Consider the following 17,059-nt stretch of genomic DNA (forward strand, 5'->3'; position numbering starts at 1 on the left):
GTATCGGATTGTCCATCAGTGCGTTAATCACCCTCCTCCCTTCCCCCCCTCCCCGACTACCTAAGATTTTATCAAGAAGTTCGCAAAATAGAAAATATATCATTTTTTCTTTTGCCTCGTTCTTCGTTCTTCCTTTTTCGGTTCTATTGTTAGACATTAACTTCTTCCTACATGACCCATAGCGTTTGTTCTCTGTACAAAATCCCGTAACAATAGTATTTTGCGGGCTCCCATAGAACGTAGTCATTCCATCCGTTTTGCGCTCAAGAATATGCTGACAAATGATCGATACTTGTTGCATGGGTTAGGCTGGGTTCTGGGGGCCAGAGAGCAGGAGAGAGTTAACATTGTCATCCATTGGTTCAACTTTGAATCGAAAATTTAAAGACTATCTGTCTACCGAGATGCTTATGCACTATTGTTTATATTTTCATTTGGCTTGAACTAATGAGCGGGAAAGAAATAGGCGACAAAAAGCTATATAGTAATACTAGAAAGCTGGCCAGTCGAATAAAAATTATATTTGGAACGAGTAAAGCGCCGCTGCCGTTCTTGGACAAATCAAATAACGCGTATTTCGGGATGATTTTGTAACCTTACGCAGCTTGCGTCTCCAGAATACGGGTTGCATAAATAAAAAAAGAAATTTCAAGAATGATCTCCGTTGTTGGAAAAAATACTCGTTTATTGGTCTTTGACAATTTGAAAACAACGTTATAAGATTATTCATTGATTATACTCTTCCTGGCAAATTTGCTCACTAAACACAACAAATTGGGCATCGTTTAATTCGGGAATGTTTTCAGGAATGCTTTTAGCGGCTGAACAATATAGTTTGTGAGTGCGTGCCAAATGATGCTTAAGCTAGAATTTTTCCCAAGAGTTTTGTCCAAGATTGTAGTCAACAACTATTCACTGAAGTGGAGGTGGCTAGTGGTGGATATTTACCGAGCCGCGAAGCGGCGAGGTAAACATTCACCACTAGCCGCCGATACTAAGGTGAATAGTTGTTTTAGTATATACTAAAAGATTGAGATATTATGGCGCAAAAAGATCATGTATTCCTGCAACGATTGCAATATTTTCAAGCAGCAAATTCCGCGTGAGTTGCTCGGAGGTGAATAGCATAGGATATGCGGACTTTGAGTGGCCAATCAGAGCGCAATCAACGCTATCCACTGTTTTAGTATACGCTAATATTAATTGGACATAACCCGCAGGAAATGGACATGGATTGGGCATGTATTAAGAAAGGACTCTGGCGATGTTGCTAAAGAAAGTTTGTTCTGGACACCAGAGGGGAAAAGACAACGGGGAAGGCCAACAATAACTTGGCGAAGGTCAGCGGAGAAAGAACTCAAGTCCATGCACCTGACTTGGAGTGAAATTCGAAAGGTGGCACAAGACCGCTCCCGCTGGAGAGAGACTGTAGAGGCCTTATGCGTCCCATGGCGCAAAAAGGACTGATGATGAATATTAATTACTTATGACCGCTTTATCTAAGACGTCTTACCTGTTGTAAACGTGGGTAAGTCTCGAACAAAACGCATTCACAAAAGGGGAAACCCACAGAACAAGGCCAGAAGCGAAAAGTAAGCGATTAAACAGTTCATCAGAATACACAACACCAAATACAGGGGCTGCATACACCCTCCAGTAGATCACACACGAAAAAGAAAAAACCATCAATACATGGGTTGTTACATTACGGAGCAGAGGCAGGAAAAACCACACAAAAATTCCAACAACCACAGCAAGATACTGCGACCAAGGCGGAATATGTCGAAAAACATCGTGCAAAGCAAAAGGTAGGAATGTAAGAACCAAGAATGCGCCGATTGTAGCACAAATGAAACGAAGGAGACCTGAGTATCGCGTTGAGATTCTTTTTTCGGACAATACGAAAAATACGGTGGTGAGAAGAAACAAAACAGAGAAGAGAATTATACGGCCACTCGTGGTTCCCTGACAGCTCTTCCGTAGCTCTTGAGTGGTTACACTTTTATCAGCCTGTGGAATATGGCTGTTAGAAGATGTTTCAGTAACAAAAGCTGCGCACACTCCTTCGTCTCGCAGGTACTTTCCAAACATCAGGTCGATCATGAATGCTATTGGGCATGCGTACGACCCCCGCGATGCTACTGGCCCAATGAAAATGACCAAAAGAATGAGGCCCAATATGGTCGCTGTATCTAAGATTCCTTCCAGTGGGTTGTGCCAGTTGCAAAAGTACCCAGCTCTTTCTTTCATGTGCTTGAAAAACTTGTCATGCCAGTTCCCTTGGTCTCCCCTCTCATTTCCGTTCTCTTCTCTGTATTTCCAATCTAGGAACGCAGTGCCTGTGTAACCGCCTCCTGACACACAACTCAAGTAGTCCACTTCCACATTTCGTTCTAACAATCTGCGCAAGACTCCAGAGCAGAATGCCGCTGACCGGATGCCACCACCGGAAAAAGCCAAACCAGTTTTTGTTGGGTTCACTTTAGCCATACTTGCTTAAAAGGAAAAATAAAAATTAAAGAGGTTTTTGAAAAACCTGTGGAAACCTGTATTTATTATTTGTATATTTATTTATTTATTTATTTATTTATTTATTTACTTATTTCAAAAGCCTGAAATGTACGCGTGTTTTGACCGGTTCTCACTTGTGACAAGAGTCCATCACCCAAAAGATTTACCCAGATTGGCCTAGTCCCGATCACCGTCAGAAAAGTAACTATTTTTAAGCCCCGTTTTGAGGAAAACTAAACAATGGAGCAAATCGGCTAACTCAATTCAAACCCTATGGGAATAAAACGTTTAGTTCCAGGTATTTTTATTCCATTTAAACGCAAATGCTACATTATAATGCAAATACAATGCAGAAAGAATCTTAATCCTGCGAGATTTGAATTAGGTACAACCAATTTTGGTGTATTGTTTATTATCCCGCTAAATTTGGTTAAAAATAGACACTTTTCAAACGATTGATGGGGACAAACCATTCTAGTCTCCAGAGCCTCGGATATGACCCGAGGCTCTGGGAAACTCTCTGCTGGAGGACATGCGCCTGGCGTTCTCATAGCCAAAATTTGGCTATTTGAACCTTACGGCACCTGCTCACTCCTCGTAATAACATGAATGCACCAATCAGAGACGCTTTTTATTGTTCTTAACGAAAACCAAATGAGATGAAGACACTTGTGTCAGGGTTCCCCAGAGCTCTTGCCTCCCTCAATCATTCGGAATAGGGAAGAGCTCCCGGGTTGAGATTGGGGGACAAACTTGATACCAGATTGTTACTCTTGGGTAATGGCCTCTTGATCGTGATGTATTCGGAGAGGACCGACGCATAGGTGATGTCCTTGTTTGTTTGTTTGTTTGTTTGTTTTTAATTTATTTATCCTGTAGAACAAAGAGGAACCATTTTACCGAGTGTCTGTGAATAATAGAAGATGTAAAAATGTGATCGTCTGTGACGCGTGCACTGTGCTATCGCCTCGTCAGCTATCTTTCGGGACGTTTTTTAACATTAACAGTGTGGTTTTCTTGTTGCATGTTACATTAAAGATCTCAGTTTGTAGTCGAAGTAAGTACACCACACAACCTTAAGCCTATTAAGAACGTTTTCAGGCTCGAATTGCAAAAATAATAATAATAATAAAAATAATAATAATAATAAAAATAAAAATAATAATAATAATAATAATAATAATAATAATAATAATAATAATAATAATAATAATAATAATAATAATATAAATTTAAGGCTAAACTGCAGAATACCCTGCAACACTAGCTATCCTGCGTAGGGATTACAATCTTCAGAAATGCAAATTAGGCCCAGGCACTGATTCCAAACTAGTTAGCTTTCAGTTATGCGTATGGCCAGTTATTGGGGCTTAAACGCGTAGCCACTCTCCCACGAACTTGAGTGAATTATCAAGAATAAATGACAACTCGAGTAGTCGCGGAGACGTGTTGCCGGTACCTAGTAATGGGGGGTATTCTGCAATTAATTGCTCCAAATTTAAGACACACGAACCAACCTTTGAAAGACATGTTTCGGGATTACTCATGCTATTTAATCCATGCCAAATTATTGCAAAAAAAAAAAACAAAAAGCTAAGACAATTATCTCGGAGTTTTTGAAATAATTTAGACATTAGAATTGATTTTTCGTCTTTTTACGTAAACCTTTTTTGTTTTAAAGATCCCATACCGGATGATTTGAAATCCTTAGTTGTTTGTCAATTTACATGTGCGGAATGAAACTCCCGGGAGCTTTAAGCACGCGCGCTTTTGAGACGGAACCGGAAGAGGGCCATGTTTTGTATACGTCCTCCAAAGTGAGTGTACTCTTATAGTACCCTTGGAAATTTCCTCGTAAACCCATGTTTTTTGTCTTCAGGAACACTTGGTGTCAAAAATGTTTATTTACTAGAGTTGACAGAGTTACTTATGGGTGCGTTCGATTGACCCTATTCCGGAATAAAAATACAGTGAGTGGGGCGTTTTGCAGCCACAAGGATAATAAAGCTACGTTTAAAATAGCATTTTAGCGGATGTTTGACAATATTAATTTGCATCTCTGCAAAAGTGAAGGATTCTAATTCCTAACTTATATTCCTCGTATTCCTGTTCCGAAATACGGTCAATCGAACGCGCCCTTAGTTTCTTCGTTTATCGCAGTGAATTGAAGCTGCGGCCGAATGAAATGGCTGGTTCGATTTTAGGAATTGTTAAACTTTTCAAAAGGCCTCTGAAGCCAGGGTAATGTTTATTACAACTTAAACTAAGAGTAAAACCTGTAGTTATGGCAAGGTTTCATGAATGCGTGAATGGGATATTTCGCTGTTTCTCTTTATTGCAAAGTACACGATACGAAGCGATAAGAGTCCTTCCTAGAGGCCTTGGTAGCTTAGAATTTATTCAAAGCCAGTTGGTTCCCAAGGATGAAAGTTGAAGACCCATGCTCAATGTACATGGCTCACCAACAAGGCACCTTGTAGTGAGAGAAATGCCTAGCCTTTACGATTAACCTTAGGCCAGGAGATTCACCCCACTACAGGCAGCCGAGCTTCATCATCTGTCTGTCTTCCAACATTACCACACTGACCAGCAACACTAGGCCATTCAGCACTACTTGTCCACAAATGATGCAGGCCTAGGTGGGGTCACTGTAGGCAAATGACCAGAGCCATAAAATAAAATAAAATAAAATAAAAATGCAAAAAAATCATAAAATAAAATATAATAATATTGCGTGACACTGAAGGTTTTATAAATTGTGTTTGGATCCTGACATATTTCAGCTTTCCATTTTAAACAGAGCTGACATTAGAAATGAACCTTTTGATAACAGTATGTGGCAATTCAGGAAGGCTTCATAAAGACAGTTTGGACAAGTATGGTTATTTGGGTAGAGGTAATTTCAAAGTGGTGCCATCTTGTGCTGTTTGTATTTTTTTTGAAACGTTCAGACACTAACTATCCCCTAAAGTTTGTTGGCTCTCTACTGATGTCAACGGCAAGCTATCGACTGCTCGCAATCTCAGGTGCGGCGTACCGCAGGACAGTATAATGGGTCCTTCGCTATTTCTAATTTATATTAAAGTGCCTATAAACCCGAAATTTTTTTTTTCGCTTCGAGAAATCTCTGTATCGCTCTGAGTAAAATGGCGCAAAAATTTTTGTTTTTGGTTAAAACCGGAATTTTTTACGAATTTTTAAAGTGCGGTTTTCTCTGCCCGCGACCGGGTAAAAGGGAGACTGGGCCTAGTGACGTAATTCCCGGACATTAGCATCAGGCAAATCAACAGAGGAGACGCGTAGTTTTGTAGTTTTCCCTGCGTGCCGGTGAAAACAATTTCTGTTCGGCTGACGTTTGTAACCAGCGTACGTGTTAATCAAGAAATGGCTTCGAACGACTCCATTCTGTCCTCCGTTTCTCGAAAGTCCCGAAACTTTTCGGTGCATTTTCGGGTGTCAAAATTCCTTTTGTATCTAAAGAACGGAAAGGATTTAAGTTGTCAAACTTCACAGACATGTTTCTTTTAGCTAGCTTAAAAACATCTTAAAAGATCGGCTTTCCAAAACAAGCGGTTGGCAGTTTCACAAATGGCTTTTCGGGTCCGGAACGTTTTCGGGACTTTCGAGAAACGGGCCCCAGATACGGAAGTTTCAGAAATGGAAGATTACGAGCTGGAAGTTGAAGGTTCGCCAAACTCGAGCTTTGCGGCCAGCGATGAGGAAGACACTCACGAGGCAAAATTATGCTGACGATCCCCTAGCACGTTTCGATTTAACAAAATCGATCCACTTCTTCCTTCGCTTTTGCTTTTCGCTTTCACTTTTACCGTAAAACGGTATGGGATGAAGCAGTATCCCTTTCTCTTTGCTTCGAACATTGCTACAACCGAAAACAACACATTTCTCAGGCATGGCTTCACCTCTGATGGAATTGTCACAACTTGCGACACTCACAGTCCGGGTTTTACGTCACGAATTACACTCGACCCATTCCCTTTCGGCAAGCTCACCAGCTCGGTAATGGGTTTTCGAATCTCGCTTTTCCGCCACTTTGAAAATTCGTAAAAAATTCCGGTTTTAACCAAAAACAAAAATTTTTGCGCTATTTTGCTCAGAGCGATACAAAGATTTCTTGAAGCAAAACAAAAAATTGGGGTTTATAGGCACTTTAATGATCTCCCCTACTGCCTGCGGGCCGCTGCGCCAAGGATGTCTGCTGATGACACAAACATTACACTGTCGTCTAAAACGTTAACGGAATTCAAAAAAGCCTTGATCCCTGAACTAGGTAAACTGAGCTGCTGGCTGAAAGCCAACAAGATTAGTTTAAATATTTCCAAAACTGAACTTATGATTATTGGGTCAAGGCAGAGATTATCTGTCCAAAATGAAGACGTTGTAATACGAATTGACGATCAAATCATCAAGCAGATTGAACATACCAAATCCATAGATGCTCGACTTACTTGGTGCAAACACGTTGAAGAAATATGCAAGAAAGTATCCTCAGCTATAGGCGCCCTCAAACGTGTTCGACCCTTTATTCCAAAAGAAACTGCCATTCAAATTTATAACGCTCTGATTTTGCCATATTTCGATTATTGCAGCCCGGTTTGGGACTCTTTGAGTGGCTACCTGAGTGATAAGCTCCAAAAATTGCAGAATCGTGCACCTAGAGTAATTCCAAAATTGCCTTTGATACGAACTCGAACCACCACCACCCTAACTGGGAGAGGCTATCATTTCGACGAAAGAAGCGGAAAGCCTTAAGACAATAAATGGACATGCGCCAGATTATCTTCAATGCCATTTCACTCAGTATGACTCTAATTAAAACCTGACAAACTCTGAGGGAAAGCTGGCTCTTCCAAAACCGAGAACTAATTATTTAAAGCGAAGCTTCCCCTATAGCGGGGCCACATTATGGAATAACTTGCCCTGTAGCTTAAAGAATGTTGGATCTGTTGCTCAATTTAAGCGAAACTTGAAGAAGGTATCCAACAACATATCGGATTCCCACACGGCAATCACAAAAAGTAGTTGTAAATAGTTTTAGTTTTTAACCTGTAAAGCTTAAACTGTTGTTTTTTCCGTGTTTAAACAAAGTACTACTACTACTACTACTACTACTACTACTACTACTACTACTACTACTACTACTACTACTACTACTACTACTACTACTACTACAACGACGTACTACTATTACTACTACTACTACTACTACTACTACAACGACGACGACGACGACGACGACGACGACGACGACGACGACGACGACGACGACGACGACGACGACGACGACGACGACGACGACGACGACTACTACTACTACTACTACTGCTGTGCTCCGCTCACAGACATTTTCCCCGGCAGATACTCTGGTTTCTCCCCTTCCTCCCCGCTCCTCAAAAACCAAAATTTGATTTGATTTGTGTTATTATTATTTTTTATTTCAGTTTACAGTGACCCAATTTGTGCTCTAACGCTAAAAGACTAGCGTTAGAACTACATGTACAGACTGGCAACTTAAATTAAGTTCATTTCCTTTACTTTCCTTTACTTTCCTTTCCTTACCCTGCTGGTGTGGGCATAGGTTCTAGGGACAGTTAACAAATTTTATTTAGTTACTTCATATTTTCAAAGCAATTAGACCATTCTATTTGTGGAAATATTTAAAAGTGCTATCCTCTTTTTGAAAAAAAGACTTTTTATAGTCAAAGCATTGAATTCTGTGAAATGCATGGCATTTTATGAACAGCTAGGTAAATAAAGTTCACTCATTTACTATTTTCCGCGTTGTCCTGAGTGATTTGATTCGGTTTAAGAACGCTACGAGTTCCTTTTCCGATTCCACGGGTCGCCACAAACAATATAAATAGACAAGCTCTCGCATCCTTTTGGGTTGTCTGCCTGCGGTCGACTCGTCGCATTAATTCCAACTCCGCCCATGCGCTTAACCGTGAGACCCTCCCATTAAGCTCCTAATTTTGACGAGACGTCACGCCATCTTTCAAGTAGGTTTAAGGAATTAACCTATGTTGATTCATGTTTAAAAACACCTCACAGTTTTTTCAGATGGCTGTAAACGAAAATGCACTCCTGGTTGTTTTATGATCATAAACTCAGCTAGAGACGCTCGTAGTCCTAAGTTTAAAGAAGCTACCTATATTTCACGTTTAAAGCCAAAGCTAAACGTGCAGTTACAGTATAGTAACACACACACACACATATATATATAATAGGTGTTCACTATTGGCATAATGCTTCGCTCACGTACTGCTTGCAGTTTGAGCACTCTTGTGACTCCACAATGCAATCCAACAATGTGTAACCGTACATCCTGTGCCCAAGTTCAGGAGTTGCCATAAAGCCATTATGGTGACAACCGGGAGGGCACATTGTATACATATTGTGTGTATATATATATATATATCTATTTCATATATATATATATGTATATATGTATATATGTATATATATATATATATAACTGCATATATATATTGAGATTCCACAATGCAATCCAACAATGTGTGACCGTATATCCTGTGCAAATTTGAACATACAACACTTGTCTTGCGAGAACTACACTGGCTGCCGATTCCGTATCGGATTCAGTATTTTCAAGATATACTACTACTACTTTAAAATTTTAAGTCATTGAATAGGACAGCCCCTAATTATACTTGATGCAGAAGTGACAGTTTCGCCGCTTTTCTAGGTCATTGCGACCTGCTGCTGTTCAGGAACTCTTGAGCTTATACAAACAAACATTTCCGGTGATAAAAAGGAAAGGAAGGGAACTTTATTGAAGTGTCTAGTCGTTCTAGCGCTGAAGCACTAATTGGGGACACTTTAAAATTAAATTAACAATTCCAGACTCTGGAATGCATTACCGGTTTCAATAGGAAATTAAAATACTATAGACAGTTTTCTAAGATTTCTTAAGACATATATTTTCAATGAATCTTAAATAAAGGATCGCTGTTTTTATAAATGTACATAGTTTTAGATTGTAAGTGTGAAGTTTTTTTTTTTGTAAATCTGTCATTTTTGTAAATATCTTGATTTTTGTTATTTTTGTGAAGCGCCATGAGCGTAGGATGTGTGCGATATGTGGACTGACATGTGCGCTATACAAAGAAAGTTTCTTATCATCATCATCATTATTATTTATTACTATTATTATTATTATTTATTATTATTATTATTATTATATTATTATTATTATTACAATTTCTTTGATTGTCACTGGTTTAAAGAATTCCTATTTACCACTAATTTACTTGCCAAGCTGTTTTCGGACAGTTCAATAAGCCAATCACATTTAAAGTTGTAGTTTAAATCAACCAATCACAACCTTGGTTTCAATCACCGTAGAAACAGCGTACAGACTCCTAAATTAGGACTTTGTTTGTTTCTTTCTTTCTTTCGGAGCGTCATTAAACAATTTACGTCTTTTTTTATAACTTGGTTCTTCTTCTTTTCTTGGAAATTGTAATAATTATGGTCAATTGGTTAGAGGACTTCGTGTCGTCCAATTCGGTCTGTAATCATATTCGCAATAAACAAATCGGACTCCCGCTGCGCGGTCGTCCAATTTTGTCATCACTCGTATGATTACAGACCGAATTGGACGTCACGACGTCCTCTAACCAATTAACCATAATTATTAGAATTTCCAAGAAAAGAAGAAGAACCAAGTTATGAAAGAAGGCGTAAATTGTTTAATGACACTCTGAAAGATGCGCGGTCGTCCAATTTTGTTATCTCTCGTATGATTACACATCGAATTGGACTTCATTACCAGTCGTAACTATAACAAAATTATCGAATCGGATTGGTTATCGACATCCCTGTTTTCAGCATTATATTAATAGGACAGTTTGCAATTAGACAGTTGTACGCGTCATCAACAGTGCGCTGGTTGCATTTGAATCATTGGTCTTTTTTTCAGAGCTATTAAAATTAAAAGCAGCTTTTAAAGAAAAGTTGAGCAGATAAAGCTTTATGTTATCACCGTTATCTTCTCGTATTTTGTAATCCCCTCTGTCCTATTATCATTATAAATTGCTGCTTTATGTTCCGCCCTGAAATTTAGTAAAAACAGCACTGTTTTAATTTTATCCAGGATGGTGAAGAGACTTTGCTTTCAGTACCGGCCGGAGTGACATCAGAAACTACCGCATTGGTAAATTTCTTTAAACGGCTTTGCAAAGCATTTGCGGCGTCCACAAATGGACGCTCTCCTTCCCACTTCGGTTGTGGACCAAATTATGGCCAGTTTCCCTTCTTTTAAGACCAATGAACAATAAAGCGAGTTTCCAGAAAAAGAGGATTATAATGCAACAAAGTTTGTTGAGACAAGTAAAAAGAATTACCGCAGCGGAAGTATTTTGTTGTTAGCCACTTTGCATAACTGTCGACACTTCAAGTGAAAATGGCAAATTTAGTAAACTCACAAGAGCCTCAGCCAACTACGTGCATGAGCAAAATATGGTGAGATACATTGAATTGAGTCAGAATTTCTCACTTTTCTGACAGTTGCCACAGTTTTTACACCGATTCAATCTAAACTGGTCTGATATAAATTTAAAGCAACATTTGAACTAACACGAGTCAAAGGATGAAGTCATATGAAAAGTGCAAGTTGTAAACCATTGGTATCTAGCCAATGGCATAAAAGTAAAGGAGACCGCAAAGTATCTAGCCTTTGTTCTGATCATGTCTTTTCGTTTCCTGTGAAAGATAGCATTCAAATATTTATACTGTACAGACAACGGGCTTAATTTTCATAATCACGTATCTGCTACATATCACTAAGAAAATAAATTAGTAATTTAAAGTGATGTTAAGATTTCTCAAATTAATCAAAAGAGACACTAGTTAAACTATACAAAGCATTCATACTGCATCACTTGTCAGTCTTACTTCTTCGCTACATGGCACTTTCGCGGTGCTCGTGACACCGATAAGCTAGACACACTGAACAGCGCATACTGTAGTAAAAGCAAGGCCGAACGCACGCAACATTCTCAACACTTTCAAAGCAACATGTCGATGTTTATGTGCCCAGGCCCCTGGCGCGCAATAAGGGGACCTTCAACAAGTTGCAAAATTAGTGGAGACATTTCAGCTTCTTGGGACGTTACTAATTTACCTATTATCTTCCCATCTTCCCCCCACCCCCCCTCCCCCGCACCCCTTATCTTAAAACTTAAAGAGTCAACATTGCAAGGGGGAGAAGGATGAATGAAGTGGAAAAGGTTGGAATTTTAGAGATAAGGTGGGTATTGGAAGCTAGAAAAGGTGCTTCTTTTAAGATTCATTTTTCAACATTACAATTCATCTTACAGTTAACTTGACAGGCTAAATTAGTATACTTGGATATTAGACCCCTTCAAAATTTCTTAATAGTATTTATAGAAGAATAGTTAACTATCCGAGCTACATAAGAAAAATGTTTATAATGCGCTCTACCCTTCACAGCCTAAGAGGCAGTCTTACGCTGTCTATTCCGAAACTGAGAACTAAAACTAATGACCTTAATTAACTCCTTTTCATATCTAGCAGCTAAAATGTGGAACACTCTACCTGATTCCTTACGAATTATTGATAAAATCCCTGAAATTGGCCGTAAAATTCTCACATATCGATCCCTCTAATTCACTAGCATATGATGCATAAAAAAAAATATTGATTTTTGTTTTTATATCAATGTATATTTCTCCCGAAGAAATTAGCTGTATAACTACTCTTAAATTCGAGGTGAAATAAAGTTTCTGTTTGTATGTAAGTGTGTGGAGAGAATGTTGGGACTTGCCAAAATGAGGGCCGGGGGAGGCCGCGACTTCAAACTGTGGGAATCTACCTCTCATTTTTAAAGAGTGACGAGCCAGTCTTGTCAGTAGTCCCGAGAATGCAACTTGTAATTTTGCAAACAAGTCGATTCAAACTCTCTGCAAAGATTTGAAATACGTAAAACTTACCCAAACAAGGAAGTAAAGCAAACAAGAGTTAGCTATCGCCAACGCACTTAAAATATGCAAGGCTTGTTGTGACCTTCTGACACGATTAATCAAATTAAAATTACTATTAAAACGAAGGTCTATTTATACAATTAATTCACTGACAACGACGTGACGGCAGCTTGCGAACGCGGAGAAAAGAGGGGGCCGGAAATACGTCTACGTTCCCAGAAGAGACAATTATCTCTCCTTTGTGGCCTTGGCCCATCAGTTTGCGGTGTTATCTAAATTAGAACACAGGTCCCGCCAAATAATGGCCAATCAGACTGGGCTTAATATCGTTGGTACTATCAAGCATTAATTTTAATTTAAAAATGTCTTAATGGGATAGGTCCTGAGGTAATTGCCGATTTGTCATTCGCCTAGTATATTTAAAGAAAGAGATTTATTTAATACCACCCTCGACAGTCCTATTAAAGAAAATAAATTTTTGGATGTATTAGGAAATTTAAATATTGAATGAAAATATCACACAGTTAAGCAATTAGGCACGTACTTTCAACAATTCAACATAAAAAGTTTTTCAATATTCAATTGTAATATTCGGAGCTTAGGCAAGAATTTAAGTCTGCTTAATGTTATCTTGGTAGCTGTGAAGGAAATGCCTAGCGTTATGACTGTTACTGAAACCAAGATAAATGAAAATAACCAACGCGTGCATGACATCAATATATATGTTGACCAAGCTTGTTTGGTCAAGATGGCTGGATGTTGGCCAAGTTATTTTTTTGAGTGTTTATGGACCGAGGCGAAGTCGAGATCCATAAACACGCACAAAACGAACGAGGCCAATATCCAGCCATCTTGACGGAACAAGCGTGTCTAATAATTGATTTATTATATGGGATAAAACTTTGATCTTGCGGAACCAAGCGAGAAATACCGAGTGGGCAAGATAGCTTCATCTTGCTCGCTCGGATAGTCAATCACAGCGCGGGATTTGGTTCATCTTGCCAAGTCATAGAGCTAGTCATGTAATAAAACTAGTTATAATTTTGTTAGTGTGAACTCTAAAACGAATGACGCAGAAGTTGGTATCTGTATAAAAGTTAGCCTAGTAGAATATACTCGGAGACAGGATTTAGAGTTTACGAATAATGGCCTTGAAACGTGCTTTGTCGACCTTCCCAGAGAAGGCAAAAGAGCCATATTGTTAGTTCCCTATATAGGCATCCCAAAGGCAATCTTGAAAAAATTTCGAGAACTTCTTAATCCGAAGTTACATCATATAAACAGTTGTGGTTATGAGGTGTACATAACTGGTGATATTAACATTGACTTTTACAAATATTACAGTGATAAGTTTACTTCTGAATATTTAGACATGCTATTTGACTTGGCGGGCAATATGCCACTTATCGTTAAGGTGACGAGTGAATCGTATAACTGATCATAGAGCTACCCTCATAGACATATTCTCCCATATGAAGTGCGTGATTTAATCATAAACCTAAGAACAGACAAATAGTGTATAGGAGCTACCCCTAAGTGTATTTAGTTAGCTTTCGATTACATTAATGAGGCAATGGCCGCAGTTTATAACCTGTCAATAGAGCAAGGTATTATCCAGCATTTGACTATAAAAAATTGCGATAAAACATTTCTTAAAATCAATTTAAGATTAAAAAATTGCGAAAAGATTTGCTAAAAAGCGACGACGTTTCGACGTTAGCTAAACGTCATTATCAAGTCAAAATATTTGGGTGGGGTTAGGTCTATAAATACTAAAAAAAAACAATAGCTGATTAAAAGCTGTAACATGAGTAAATAATAAAAATTAAAGAAAATATTAAACAAAGAGTTTCGCACGTATGGAGTCCGTCTGGGTATTTAAATTAGGCTTTAGATTCTTGATGATGCTCTGGCACTTTCTTAAAACTGTGAATTGGTCTTCTTTCAAAAGGTTGTTGTTACCGTGAGCTTCTAAGAAATGTCTACCGATTGCCGAATATTTGTGGTCAGGAATGCGTTGATGAAGGTGTCGGGCTGTGTACCCGACATAATCTGCGTCGCACAGATCACATGAAAAATGATAAACAACACACTGCTTATTCACAATTGACGGCTTCGTTTCTTTGGCTTTGAGATCTTGCCCCAATTTCTTACTCACGAAAACTGGCTGCAAAGTAGGGCCAATCTTATGGCTAAGATCGCGTAACTGCTTACGAACCGCATTAGCGGCCACTTGATCTTTAAATGGAAGACTAATTCTTACTATTCTACTATCGTCATTGTTACTTTCTGCTGTGTTCACTGAAGCATTTCGAAAAAGAAAATTGTTAATGGCAGAATCAATAAGACTTATTGGATAGTCAAGGCGACTAAATATAGAGCGCAACTTGGCACATTCTGCATTGAAAGCCTCTGTTGTAGACGACAAGGCATAGGCACGATGTATCATTGTTTTTAATAAATTGTCTTTATAGCGTTTATCCGTGTGACTTTGGAAGTGTAGGAGCAATCCAGTGTTTGTTGGTTTTCTGTAAACTTGAGTTTCAAGTTTAGTTCCGTTCTTGACGATTTCAATGCCGATAAAAGGGATCTTGTTATCCACAGGAAGCTCCATCGTAAATGTTAGACTGGGGTGTAGGCCATTCAGGGTACTAAGACACTCAGCAGCAGCAACAGCACTAGGCATTCTAGCCAGGGTATCATCTACGTACCTCTTGTACAATTGGGGCATCAAGCCATCGCGTGTAAGCTTTTCTTCAAGATGACACATGAAGACATTGGCCATTAGAGGACCAAGGGGCGAGCCCATAGCCACACCATCTGTCTGTTGGTAAAGTTAACCATTAAACTGGAAAAGCTGATTGGTTTGGCAATTTCTAGTAGTCTAGCAAGCTGATCCTGTTGCAGATTAAGGCCATAGGTTTTGTTGAACCAATCATCAGTAAAGGCTTTATTGACCAAGATTGTGATGGTCTCATCCAAAGGTACATTTGTAAAAAGAGCTGCGACGTCGTAAGAGACCAATATGTCAGTTTCACTCATAGTGTGGGTACGGATCTCATCAGCGAAGGCAAAGGCATCAGTGATTGTATAATCAGTTAGAGAAAGCGGCTTCAGCTTTTGTTCAAGCCATTTAGCAAGATTGTAATTGTAAGTTCCGGTTGTTGATAAAATAGGCCTCATACTTAGTGTGGTTTTGTGAGTCTTGGGTAAGCCATAAAGATGAGCGAGCCTGGAACTCTTAGGCGAAAGTGAATTGACAATTTCTTCAGGCAGAATTTGATTTAAAGTTTCGTTGCAACTCTTTCTCTTTCTGAAGGCGCGGGTGGAAATGTTTAGGTGGTCGTCCACGCATTTTAGGTCGTTTGTCATCGACATGAGTAAATTTAGAGGTGTTGTCAACTGAAGCAGCGGGCTTAGTAGGCGGATGTATTCGGGTTTTGTCCATCACTACAACCCCAGAACCTTTATCGGGCTTAGTGATAACGATGTCGTCCACGTTTTCTTTAAGCGATTGAGAGCTTTGACAAGAGCCTTAGGTGGATTAGGGCTTGTACGCTGAATGTAGTTCAAAGCGATTGAACGTAACGTTGAGCTAGCCAGTTCCTTTCATCTGCATCTTTCAATAAGAAATGTTTTATCGCGATTTTTATAGTCAAATGTTTTTCGAAATAACTTCTTGTTCGTATTATCCAGTAGCATCCTAAAAACGGTCCGAAGTGCTCCCAATGGATAAAAGTGGTGATATTACTGACCCATCTAACTTTCGTCCTATTTTCAGTTCTTTCCATATTTGCCCAGATCTTTGAAAAGCTGGTTTTCAAACAGCGAACAAGCTATAATGAATATATTACATCCCCCAGTTATATCAATACCAGTTTGGTTTTAGAAAGGGTTTGATCAACTGAGCAAGCTACTGCAGAAATGAATGAGTTGCCGGTCCCAAGACCCGTTTGTCTTACCCTACATTGCAAAGACTTCTGGGATCGCCAGGGGGCAAACAAACCAGTTGACTCTGCTATAATATAAATTCTATCAAGTTTAAGAAGTAGAAATGTGTCTGCAGTGTATGGAGGCGACAGTGACCGTCGATATTCAGAGCGAGTGATCAAACTAGTACTGTCTTTAGAGGTTTTTACTCTCCTCGATCCAACAAAGCTCAAGACTTGAAGTGGCAGCTTGAGAGAAACAGCTTCAAAGAACAAACTCCAAGGTCACCAAGAGAACTGTACTAAAGCTTGCCCTAATCATTTCGTCTTTGGATACCGTTGTGATACTTGCGAAAAGCTACTTTGTATGTGAAAGGTCAAGTTATCCAGACGAGGGTAATAATTTGAAATCTCATGCTTCGGTGCCGGTTAAAGCAAAGATCGGAAAGAGAGTCAACACTGAATATGTGCAATGTATACAGAAAACCGATTCAAACCAACCCGCTGCTGCTTCCAGTGATACAGCAAACTTTCCTGAAAACACAAAAGCCAGCTTTTCCAAGGATCAATAGGGTCGATTCACTAAATTCTTCTGGAATTAAACCTGCGGTTATATCTGACATCAACGCATCAGCT

The 17,059-nt window shown here is 39.1% G+C and overlaps 1 protein-coding gene and 1 pseudogene across 2 annotated transcripts in view; both read right to left on the bottom strand.

The window, feature by feature from the left end:
- The window catches only part of LOC137980187 (uncharacterized), a 20,595-nt gene extending 8,013 nt beyond the window's left edge, over positions 1-12,582 (bottom strand). The window contains exons 1-2 of one of the 2 annotated variants that reach the window (XM_068827581.1): positions 12,504-12,582; positions 1,514-2,491 (exon numbers count right to left, since the gene is read on the bottom strand). In XM_068827581.1, the coding sequence (XP_068683682.1) occupies positions 1,514-2,490 (977 nt within the window). In that variant the 5' untranslated portion in view covers position 2,491; positions 12,504-12,582. Of the gene's footprint in view, positions 1-1,513; positions 2,496-12,503 lie in introns of both variants that reach the window. The other variant, XM_068827580.1, reaches the window with a different exon arrangement.
- Positions 12,583-14,331: 1,749 nt separating this feature from the next.
- LOC137980502 (uncharacterized) lies at positions 14,332-15,677 on the bottom strand (annotated as a pseudogene).
- Positions 15,678-17,059: the final 1,382 nt, after the last annotated feature.

Source organism: Montipora foliosa, chromosome 12 (assembly GCF_036669935.1).
Source record: "Montipora foliosa isolate CH-2021 chromosome 12, ASM3666993v2, whole genome shotgun sequence".
NCBI classification, from domain to species: domain Eukaryota; kingdom Metazoa; phylum Cnidaria; class Anthozoa; order Scleractinia; family Acroporidae; genus Montipora; species Montipora foliosa.